The 12,734-nt window shown below is 36.1% G+C and overlaps 1 protein-coding gene across 1 annotated transcript in view; it reads right to left on the reverse strand.

The window, feature by feature from the left end:
* Positions 1-662: 662 nt before the first annotated feature.
* The window catches only part of LOC149840913 (ARM repeat superfamily protein), a 39,302-nt gene continuing 27,230 nt past the window's right edge, over positions 663-12,734 (reverse strand). The window contains exons 3-8 of the mRNA XM_090003457.1: positions 2,898-2,994; positions 2,694-2,757; positions 2,528-2,584; positions 2,288-2,325; positions 2,093-2,174; positions 663-1,200 (exon numbers count right to left, since the gene is read on the reverse strand). Of these exons, the coding sequence (XP_089859583.1) occupies positions 1,111-1,200; positions 2,093-2,174; positions 2,288-2,325; positions 2,528-2,584; positions 2,694-2,757; positions 2,898-2,994 (428 nt within the window). The 3' untranslated portion in view covers positions 663-1,110. The remainder of the gene's footprint in view (positions 1,201-2,092; positions 2,175-2,287; positions 2,326-2,527; positions 2,585-2,693; positions 2,758-2,897; positions 2,995-12,734) is intronic.

The raw sequence follows: 12,734 nt of genomic DNA on the forward strand, positions 1-12,734 counted from the left end.
ATATATATATATATATATAGAGAGAGAGAGAGAGAGAGAGAAAACATATTGTGATTTGTATCATGATTTCATTTTGTGGTACACTTGTTTGTAATGCAAGCATTTTCCGGTTAAATTTCTCTGGCTGAAAGATTATTGGTTCAGATTGAATGATCCATAGCTGGAAATGTTTTCTGTTATTGTGCTTAGACAACAAGGTATGCTTTGTCTTAATTGCTGCCTCTATATGAAAATGAGATAATTCTGTAGTTGAAAAGCATATTAAAACTGCCTTATTTAGGTCTTGGTTTTGCCATCTAGATAAATATTGCTGACACAGGAAAAATGTGCCTAGAACTAACATGAGACTACTTTCTCCTGGTCCAGGCACAAGAATTAGTTATATGCTGAATGATCGGTTGGTGGAAACTGTATGCTATTTGTTTTCTTGGTGAGAGTTGTAAAATTTTTAAAGCAAAAACCCATATTCGGGGTTAAAAATCCCATTCGAGATCCATATTCAAGGCAAAAGTCGATATTTGGGGCTAAAATCCAATTCCAAATCCATATTCATGGCTAAAAGTCTCGATTTTAGATATAATTTCATAATTGAATCCATATCCGGGCAAAAAACCATAATAAACTTGTTAAAACATATAAAATGGTGGATGGATCACGTCATACAATCCAAAACAAAGTAATTCAACATGATTGTCCAAGTTGTCGTCATCAAACGGATATTTGGAACATAGCATTTGAGTACGGTCCAAACAAACATTGAACTTAGGAACAGTTATTATGGAACGAACCGAACCAATGTTCTGTTCCGTTCTTTTTGTTCATTTCGTCCAACCCTGAACAAGCAATCAAACATACCCTAAGAGTGATGCATTTCAATTAGGTTGGTAGATAACCAATCTGTTGGAAACGCCATCATGAAGACTGCATCTTGGCTGCTGCCATGGCCAGCATGACTTCAAATGACGAAGAAAAAGGATTTGGACCTTTTAGAATTGAATGATGCTGTCAATTTTGATACAGCAACGATAATACACGCACAATTACACGTCCAACCTCTTCAGTCTTCACCCTTCCTGGCATATCATCAAAATTTCTGACCGTGACAGCAAATCACAAGGCCTCGATGAACTTTTGAATCTTTGCCTGTGCCCGGTCCTTTTCCTCTGGTCCATCGAGATCCCCAATGTTGTCATGATATTCCTACACATATCCAGAGTAAATATCGAATCAAAGGAATATGAAATCGTTGGGCTTCATTCCTGATGAACAAAAACAGACTTCACGTACAACCAGATAACTCTATAGATTGTTAGTCATTGCTTGTGCAATGGACTTATTGCAAAAATAAGGGTCAGCACTGACATCAGCATGACCCACTCCAGCACCATGGACTACGGAATCTCACTGGGTCAATTTTCTCCTCTTTTTTGTTTTAAATCCATGGAGAAGGTACCGAATAACAATAGAAAATGCATGGAGCACTGGATCAAGGAAGGCTAATAAACAACTGGTTCTTAATCATTTGAGAAGGCTGGCATAAAGAAAACCACCAAAGTCCACAAGAAATTACGTAAGTCAGATCAGGCATCTGTCAGGCTCAGTCTGGAAATAGTCACAGGCCTAAGCAACACTATTATGGACAATAGGAGTGCACAACGAGCCAAGCTAACTCGGGCTCGGCTCGAGCTCAACTTGTTTAAGCTCGGCTCAAACTCATCCGAGTAAATAAAAGGGCCAAGCTTGAGCAAGGGCTCAAGATCACTACATATAACTGAGCCAAACTTGATCAAATAATCAAAAGCTCAGTTGAGCTCGATTAAGCTCGGTTTGTGTAACTATGTAAGGCACCTAGTATTGCTATATGGATGAGACGTTGAGCCTTTGTAAAGAAGGTGGGGAGTTTGAATCCCACCCACAGTTAACCTTTTCATAAATAAAGATGTTTGTCTCGAGTTTCACACGAGCCGAGTTTGGACAAAAGTTGTTGAAGCTTGAAAAGCTCTTTTTTTAGCAAGCGGAGCCAAGCCAGCCTAAGCTAGGCTCGAACTTGGATTGTGTGCAGCCCTAAAGGAGATGGATGCTAAGCACACACCTGCAGTACATCCTTAACATCATTCTTTGACAGTCTATGTTGCTTTAGCAAAAGCTCGATTCTTGCTCTCATTCGAGGGTGCCTGAAAGACCATTATAGTTGATGCCCTGTTAGTTATTTATCAAAAGAGTTCCTGAAAATACAAAAAGCAGCAAATGCACACAACGTTGAAAAGATATGATCAAGTACGCTTACTCAGAAGACCACAGGTGACCAAGAATAACTGCAATTAACTGAGAAAAGAAAAAAAATCATATTCAGATAAACTTCCACTAAAAATACATCAAAGAAAGATGAAATTGGCAAAAAAAAAACAAAAGCATAAAAAAATACCAAGATTATTCCTTCAAAAGGCATCATGAAATTGGCAAAAAAAAACAAAAGCATAAAAATAAATACTAAGATGATTCCTTCAAAAGGCATCATGATTATTACTTGGAGCGTATAAAGACCAGATTCAAGTTTGCGGTTGTAACGCTCCTCTTCATCCATCTATCAAATTAAACAAAGACCAGAAGTAATTAAGAGTTTCTTTAGCAAAAATTCATGAATCAAAAAACTGATTTCATCTTGGCTTGTGAATGACAGAGAAGGGACGCACCTCTAAGTCATCCAGCTCCAGTTGGTCAAGCCGTTCAGTTTCTGCTTTAACTCGATTTGAGTACCTGCAGCAAACAGAACCTTGTCATGGTAGCAGCGCAGCCACTTGAACACCACCAATACAAGAATCAAACGTCACATTTTTTCGTCCTTAAACACTCGAGCAAGCAGATTACTAGATCTTACAACCTCTTATAAATTTTACCTCATATACAGTTCCATCAGCCGATCTATTTTTTCACATTCATTTTCAATGAACTTGCTAAGTAGCCTCTCTCTTCTTGAACCTCGTGTGATGCAACCTAAATGAAAGAAAGATCAAAGAAAACTGATCACTGAAATTGGCAGCTACTGCAAGCATATTAGGCTTCTGGAGGAATGGATTTACTTGAACATAGTAAACTACTATAGCACAATGTACCTAGTACATATACAACAAAGCCAAGCTAGAAAAACTTAGATCCAATAGTAGAGCTTAGCTATCAACCACAAGAAACTACACATAACATGAAAAATGGTAAAGTGCGTATAAAATTTTCCAAATTGTGCATATCCCACTGGATGTGAAGTGAGCTATAGAGAAAAAATGAAGCTGATCTCCAAGCCATACCATCAAGCCAGTCCGTAGTTTTAGGGAAGATCATACAAAAAACTAGTATCAAGTATATAGGGCACAGCAACTTCAAAGGAATCAAAAGTAATGCAAATATTAAATAAAAATGTATGCAAAGTTCATCAAGGTCAAATAAAAACAAAAGAAAAATTCAATGAGGGGATAACTTATGTGCACATTAGAAAAGATCAATGATAACCAGCACACAAACTCCTTTTGAATAACACTGTACAGTAAAAACTGATTCTGACTTTCCCTTTAAGTTAAACATTATGAATCTCCAGAAAATTCAAATCATGCGGTCAGGAGCAACTCCACACCTAAAAGATATTTGTTTAATCCACGCTTTCCCACTATCAAATGACTCCTCCACATCAGGTCAATCTCAAGCAAATATGTTCATAGCTGTCACAAAGACATAGACAAGAGCCATGACTCAACACAAGTATAAGACACAAATTCACAATAAAAGAAAAGGATAAGGACATGGATGTTTTTAATTTTTTAAATGATTAAAAAAATCCATTTAATATTTTAAAATGTAAAAGATATATTGCTTATTGAAAATAATGATCATATGTGTTATATTTTGTCACATGGCATATCTGCATTTCATGTTGAGTCACCTAGACACTGTGCCCAGAAAATGGTGTGCCCTTATGACAGTCATATAGGTCATAGAGAAAGACCAAATGAAGAAAAGACAATTATTTGTAACCTTCAAGACACGATGAACATCTAGCCACAAATAGTACTTGGCATGTTAGAAGAACCCTCCACTTAAAATCAGCTACTCCAGAAAGGTTGCAGACAAAGTTTCCACAAGGTTTATGTAGCAAGAATTGACTGAAAATATTCCTTGTCCATTCACGCACAATTTTATCATCTTCATATAAACATGTTATTTGATCCACTATACATTTCAACATCCTCTCATTTAACTCTTTCCTGAATGAACTCATGTTCAATCACTTATCCATTGTTTAGTTATTGAATCTTGAAAAGTACCCATCCAGAAAACCATTTGATTGGATAGCTATATGCCCATCCGAATGCTTAATGATTTATTGCTCCCCCACCTTTCTCTGATGTCTATAGGTTATCAAAGTCGGCAACCAACATCTCTCTATTCAATTATAATCTCTAGAAGCAGACTCTTCCCAAGACCATGGTAGCCCCCTATCTCACATTCAGTCCTAGACTATCATTTAGTTCCCTTTAGGAAGTAACCACCAGAAATCTAGCACTGTTTCCCCATTAATAGATTCAATTCTTCTTGTACCAACCTCGTTTTGGTTGGGAAGAATCTAAGTTCTAATCATCCAAGATGAATTACTTTTATCTGTCCATACCTTTCTATAAGAATGCTCTCATCTTCATCACATTTAAGGAGAGAAGAGTGAGGTTTGGGGAAGGATAGGTGAACCTAACAGCTAGAACTAAATGGATATAATGGCTAGAACAAAAACGTTCTTGATGTTGCCCAAGAGAGAGAATCTGTGTTCCAATGTAAAGCCATATCAGCAGTGTCGTGTTAATATTATTTTTCAACCACCTCATGTAAAGCCTTCCTAGATTGTTCATATATGTTGAACACTAAGACGTGACTAACCTCAATTGTACAATAATGAAAGGTAATTTGTTCCACACCTCTTTATTGTTAATGTGCATTATTACCAATGAGATAAAATCCGGTACACGTTTCAAATGCTTCATTCCTTCCAAACTCTCCATTTTGTTGAGGGATCTAGCATCACATCGCCTGACCCATACCATAGTTGGCGAACTCGTGACTCGGATTCACATTGCCTGACCCTTGACTTGCGAGTCAGCGAGTCGACTTAGTAACTCAGATGAGTTAGGACTAGGTATTTTCTAGTGTTAAGATATGGAAAAAAAATCAAAATTCATATTGTATAATCACTAAATTTCGCACATGACATCAGTGACTAAGCTATTTAAATATTAAACTATACATAATTGTTAATATTTATGATTTAAAAACATATGATTCTTTATAACAAGTATTCTTTTATGGGCATTACACATTAAAACCACAATGCATAACAAAAAAACACATGAGAGGCATGTGGATCGGTCATCCTGAATCGGTGACCTAGTTGGGTCCGATCAGATCGACTCAAGAGATTCTCGAGTCAACTCGTTGGGTTTGCCAGCTATAAATCATACAATAGGGATGTATTGTAGTGTATCGTACAATACACTCGTACCATACGAGTCAACACAGTTTTTTTCTTTTCTGGTGCTGAAAAAGTGGTCACCAACCACCTATGGAGGCCATTTTTAAGGCCCCAGGAGTCGTTTTTGTGAAAAGTCTCACACAATCAAGTTTCCAAATAAATTGATATTCAAAACATATGCCAACACAAAATAGCATCAAAAAGCTTCACACCACAAGAAAGAACAAGTGCTTCAAATGCACTGTGGTATTGCTATGAGGGGATAAAACTCTTTCATTCATACACACTTACAATGGGCTCATTGCCCTTATTTATAATGCATTACACTTTAAAAGAGCCGTTGGGCTATTCCCAACAGCTCTAATTAGAGCAGTTGGGAATCAGCCCAACAGCTCTTATTTGACAGACTCTGTACACAGTCAGTGGCTGACTGTTGTACACTATACACAGTCAGCTACTGACTATGTACAGAAGGGGAACAAAAACTGAAAAAGAAAAATAAATAAAATGAGAAATTACAGAAATAAGAAAATAAAAATTACAAGAATATACGTATATACTTTAAATATATATTTATATACATATACATACTCTTGTATTAAGAAGAGTATATATATATATATATTCAAGTATATACATATATGTATTGTTTTCTAACAGTCTCCCTCAAACTTATGGTGACATCACCGAAAGTTTGTCAAGTAAAAAGTTGAATCTTGGTGAGCACAGTGCCTTGGTGAAAAAATCCGCAAGTTGATATTTTGATGTCACGTAGGGAAGATCAATAGTCTTTTTTAAATATTCTTCATGAACAAAATGACAATCCATCTCTATATGCTTGGTTCTTTCATGAAACGTATGATTTTGAGCAATGTATATGGAGCTCTTGTTGTCAGAGCATAATCTTGTAGGATTCTGAAGATGAACTCCCATATCTAAAATTAGTTGTTGGAGCCATACGATTTCCATGGTAGTAGTTGTCATTGCTCTATATTCAGCTTCTGTAGATGATAGTGACACATTTTGTTGTTTCTTGCACCTCCATAAAATCAAATATTCACCTAGAAACACACAAAAACCAGTTGTTGAGTGTCTATTATTTGGATCTTCTCCCCAATCAGCATCAGAATATGCAATAAGATCTAAGAAGGAAGAAGAGGATAGAAAAACTCCCTTATTTATTGTGCTTCTAATGTATTTTATAATTCTCATCACTGCACTCATATGAGCTGATGTTGGAGCGTGTTGAAATTGACTGGCTATACGTACAGCATGAGCTATGGCTGGTCTTGTAATACTCAAATACATAAGAGATCTCATATCTCACGAGTTGTCTGAAGGGAGTTGGATTGTCTAAAAGGACTCCATCATCGGCTCGCATTTTCATTCCAACAGTTTCTGGGGTGTCAACAACTTTATCATCCGATAGTCCTGACCTGTCAATAATATTTGAAGCAAACTTTGTTAGTGACAATATGTACCCTCTATTAGAGTAGGATACTTCTATACCAAGGAAGTATGTTAGGAACCCAGGATCTGTCATTTCAAAAGAATTTTTTAAAATTTGTTGTACTTTCTTGATTCCTTCTTTGTCACTCCCTATAATCAACATATCATCAACATATAAAAGTAAAATTATAATACCTGTAGAAGAATTCTTGATAAATAAAGTTGTATCAGTATAGCATGGTTTAAAACCATATCTTGCAATAACATTGTTAAAAGTATCAAACCAAGCTTTAGGTGCTTGCGGTGCTTGCTTGAGACCATACAGTGTTTTTTTTAATTTAAGTACTTTACCTGAAGGAATTATCAATCCAGGTGGAACATCTATGTATACTTCTTCATTAAGATTCTCATTCAAAAATGCATTTTTAACATCCATTTGAAATATATTCTAATTTTTAATAGCTGAAATAGCTACAAGCATTCAAACAGTGATCATCCTGGCAACAGGAGCAAAAGTTTCTTCGTAATTCACTCTATATTCTTGAGAATATCCTTTAGCAACTAGCCTAGCTTTATGCCTTTCCAATGATCCATCACTTTTGGTTTTTACTTTAAAAACCCATCTACATCCTATGGACTTCTTTCCAATGGGTAAATTTAGAATTTCCCAAGTGTTAGCTTCTTTAAGAGCGTCTAATTTTATATGCATAGCTTTTATCCATTCGGGTAAATTTTTTGCTTCATTGTAACATGAAGGCTCAAAATATGAATGAATAGTTATAAGACATGTTCTATGTCTAGGAGAGAATGAGTCATAAGACACAAATTTATTTGAAATTCTTGAGGTTCGTTCAGATCTACGAATGGTGGTTTATTCTGAAGGAATTTCTAATGCTTCATAGTTACTTTGATTTACACTTTCATTAGTTGCATTTTGATTTCTTCTAGTGTATGCTATTGGTTCAACTGTTGTTCTATCTTCAATAGGAGATTCTACATAACTATTTTCATCATCAGACAACAGTTTAAACAAGAAAGAATAATCAAAATTTATGTCTTGTGACGTGTTTCCTTCAAATCCACTTTCATTTTCAACAAAATTAACATTTCTTGAGACGAAGTTTATCATTTTTATGTTTCAGAGTAACCAATGAACGCACAGGGGATAGCCTTAGAGGATAGTTTATCTCCTTTATCATTTAAAACATAACATTTACAACCAAAGATTCTCAGTCTTTGATAGTCAGGTCGATATTTGAATAATTTTTCAAAAGAAATCTCATTTGACAGTTTTTGAAGACATCGTGCTTATGAGATATACTGCGGTTAATGCAGCTTCAGCCCAAAGATTTTTAGGAACATTTCTAGCAATAAGAAAGGTTCTTGTAGTTTCCATAATATGTCTGTGTTTTCTTTCTGAAATTCCGTTTTGTTGTAGGGCTCTAGGACATGATTTTTGATGTAAAATTCCTTCGTTTTCTAAAAATTTTTTAAACTTTGACAAATATTCTCCTCCAGAGTCAGTTCTGAGAATTTTGATCTTACTTTCAAATTGATTTTTAATCATGTTATGGAATGTTTTGAAGGTTGCAAATACATCTGATTTAAACTTAAGAAAGTAAATCTAACAATATCTAGTGAAGTCATCGATAATAGTAGGAGAATCCTCCTTTAGAAGCAATAGGAGTAGGACCCTACACATCCGAATGAACTAATTCAAAAGGCATTGAAGAATAAAAAGTTCTTTGACCATAAGGCAAGGCTGTCATTTTACCGAGTAAACATTCTTTACATTCAAAATTATTTTTACAAAGATTCTTGGTAACCGGTACAAAATTTAATTTCCTTATATTTAGATGCCCAAGTCTATGATGCAAAGTCCGTATATCTTTTGTTTGGGAAGTGTTACAAAATGATTCCTTTGGAATACAAAGGAAAACCATATAATAGAGATTTTCTTGCCTAGAACCTTCCCCAATCAATGTTTCGGACTGGCGATCCTACACCCAATATTTACTTGATGAGAAAATGACATCATATCCATGATCCGAGATTTGAGAAACTGAAAGTAGGTTAAGATGAAGTTTTGGTACAAGTCTTATTTTTGAAATGTAAAATTTGTTATGTTTTGACAAATCATTTTTAAAAGTTCCAACACCCTCTATTTCCAAGGCAGTGCCATCGGCAGTGGAAACAAAAAATGCATTCGAATTAGATTGGCATTCAGATAATATAGACTTATGTGGGGTCATATGAAAAGATGCTCCTGAATCAAGAAACCAAGAGTACATACCAGGAGTAGAAGATGATGCAATGGCCGCTCCTGAAGTAGATCCTTTGAGTAATGGTTGCAATGCTTCTGTTAGCTGAGATAATGATTTGGTGAGGTCTTTGAGATTCAGAGTATTCTCATCTTGTTTTGATGGTGCAGCAGCAACACGCTTTTCTTGAGGCCTATATTTGTATCTACGACATTGAGGCCTAATATGACCAGGTTTATTACAGTTATGGCAAATGATTTTTTATTCTCCTCTATTCTTGCTAAAATGAGGAGGTTTATATGACTTTATATGATGCCCTGGTTTTGATGCGGAAAGTGCGCAATCCTCTTATTGGCCATTGTTAGAAGTAGCAAGCACACTAACATTTTTACTCATATTTAATCTAGTTTCTTCTCTACTAAGTTTAGTGAGAATCTCATGAATAGGAGGAGGAGACGAAGATGATAGCAAGGAGGCCCTTGTTTGTTCAAACTCTGGTCTCAAACCATAGAGAAAAAGCGAACAGTCTATCTTCTTCAACTTGAACTCTTCACATTTCGATACACTTACCTTCCCATTTGGGTTCAAATTGGGCAAGTTGGGTCCATATGGAAGATAACTCTATAAAGTAATCTCTTACATTTTTATCTCCTTGTTTGATATTTCTAACTTTTTCTTGGAGATAATACTTGTGGGCCATATCTTTTTCGGTAAACATACCTCTAAGATATTCTCATGCTTCATTTGTCTTTTTGTAACTTAATAGGTTTGAGGCAATTTTTGTCTCAACTCCACTTAACATCCATGAAAGATTTTTTGCGTTTTTCATTTTCTATTCATCCAATTTCTTGTAATATTCTTCCATGGCTTTGTTTCTTTCGTCAAGACTAATCTTAATCCCATTTTCACCTAATGTAATTTTGGGAATAGGTTCAAGAATAGTACCTCTTAAGAATCCCCACAAACCTAACCCTTGATAAATATCTCCAAGTGTCCCGCCCAAATGTTATAGTTGCTTCCTTTAAGTTTGAACGGCGGAATAAAATTGGAGTTGCTTGTATTGTGTGGGAAAAAATCACCTATAGCGAATTAGAAGAGAAAAACTAATCACCACCATGAAAGAGAATAAGCACTCATTTCGAGACAACCCACCAATGCACGGTTGATCATACACCAAGCTCTGATACCATGTGATAAAACCCTTTCATTCATACACACTTCAATGGGCTCATTGCCCTTATTTATAATGCATTACACTTTAAAAGAGCCGTTGGGCTATTCCCAACAGCTCTAATTAGAGCAGTTGGAATCAGCCCAACGGCTCTTATTTGACAGACTCTGTACACAGTCAGTGGCTGACTGTTGTGCACTGTGACGACTATGTACAGAAAGGGAACAAAAACTGAAAAAGAAAAATAAATAAAATGAGAAATTACAGAAATAAGAAAAAAAAAATTACAAGAATATATGTATATACTTTAAATATGTATTTATATACATATACTTATACATATACATACTCTTGTATTAAGAAGAGTATATATATATATATATTCAAGTATATACATATATGTATTATTTTCTAACAGTTTTGACCCAATTTTTTAGCCTTCTCCCTCTCCAAACCTCATGTTGAAGTTATCTTATTGAGTTTTGAGATCAGACCAACCCCAAAAATAAACCTTGAGCTCAAGAGGTGTGATTTACCCTAAATTTACATATTTCCATCCTAGACGATATTTTTTTTCTAACTCTCAAAATTGAGCCTTAGGGGCTTAATTGAAGGTGTTTGACATAACATCAACCATGTTTGAATAGTGAAAGGCCTGAAAGCATCAAACCACAGGTAAGCTTCCAATTATCGGTAATTTTGAAGGGAGGTTTGGCACAATTTCTACATTTTTGGGCATGTTACATCAAGAGACCTGGCATGAGACCATTTGCATGTCGATTTATGAGGGAAATAGGTTGTTTAACAGGTGGAATTACTGTAAGAAGTAGACTCATAGGAGAATTTCAAGAATCAAGCATCATTTGGATGGTACAAGCCAAGATGTGGCCCTATGCACTTCTAGGTTGTTGCCAGAGGTTATGAAATGGCACATGAAAGGCCTATTGCAGGAGAACCAAAGAAAGAGAATGAGAAAATAAAAGTCAGCATACATTAGGGGTTGGGGGGTGGGATATGGCCCAACCATGAGGAGACCTAAATGTAGGGCTGCACGAGTCGGATTGGAGTCGAACGCGGGTTGGCTCCGCTCGACTTGACTCATTAAGAAAAATTAGTTGTTCAAGCTCGGCTCAATTTTGGGCCAAGCATAAACAACCTTTCTTTGTGATCAACTCGACGGCTCGACTCGAGCTGAGCACCTCTAGTTTAAAAAGTTTTTGAAATCCATGTAAGAAGCCTTGATGATCAATTAAAGAATAGTGGGATTCGAACCAATACCACTTCCATAGGTGACCAACGTCTTACCAGTCAAGGTAAGACCTCCTTTTGTGTAAATGAAATGGACAAAATATGTACATATATGAAATTTAATATCTTTATATAACTATGTGAGTTTAGCCTAATCGAGCTTATCAAGCCTATCCGAGTTGGAATGTCTGTTCAAGCTTAACTCATTTATGTGTATCAAGCTTGAGCACTTGCTCAAGCTCAGCTCATCTATTTTATTTCGAACTAGTTCAAGCGGAGCTTAAATAGATTGAGCTCGAGTAGAGCCCCAGCTAGCTCGTTTCGTTGTGAAGACCTACCCAGATATGCCTCCTGAAGAGCATGGGGAAGCAAGCAGCAGTGTCAAGGACAAACCTAAGAACCTAGCCAGATATACGTTCTGTGATGGCTTCCAAGCAAATAATCGAGTAGTCACACACAGCAATGGGCGTTGACGCCCTTCAAAGCTGCAAACTCATTTCAGTTTCGAGCTATGGCTAATTCCATAGCCAGTATAAAGGCTGGTTATAAGATGCCCTCTATCGTGCATTGAAGTAGGATTCTAAAGCAAGTTGCTGCAAAAGCAGTAATGTGGTGTGTTCAGAGAGTCTTGAAACACTATTGAGTCGCAGTGTCGCACCATCATGGCAAATGGATGGATAGACAGGAAACTAGCTAACTTTTTGGATGTTTTTTAAATTTATTGATATGTCAGACAGGACAAAGATGGCAAATAAGTTGCTCCTTATGTTTAAGGAGGTGATGGAGGATACTAAACCTGCTAATGTGATCCAAATCATTACTGATAATGCAGCAAACTTCAGAGTTGCAAGAAGAATGTTGCAAGATTACTATAAAAGTTTTGTTTGGTTTCTATGAGCAGGCATTGCATTGATCTCATGTAGCCAATACCATATTTGACTAATTGAATGTTGGCTAAACGGGTCCACATTCAGGTTAAGATTCGGATGGTCAAAAGCTCATACCATGTGTAGTTTTTTACATGTAAATGAATTTATATCTGTGTCAAATTTGGATACTTATACGATTCTGTAGCACAAAACAAAATTACGTTTGCATC

Source organism: Nuphar pumila, chromosome 4 (genome assembly GCF_984573655.1).
Source record: "Nuphar pumila chromosome 4, dmNupPumi1.hap1.1, whole genome shotgun sequence".
In the NCBI taxonomy this organism is placed as follows: Eukaryota; Viridiplantae; Streptophyta; class Magnoliopsida; order Nymphaeales; family Nymphaeaceae; genus Nuphar; species Nuphar pumila.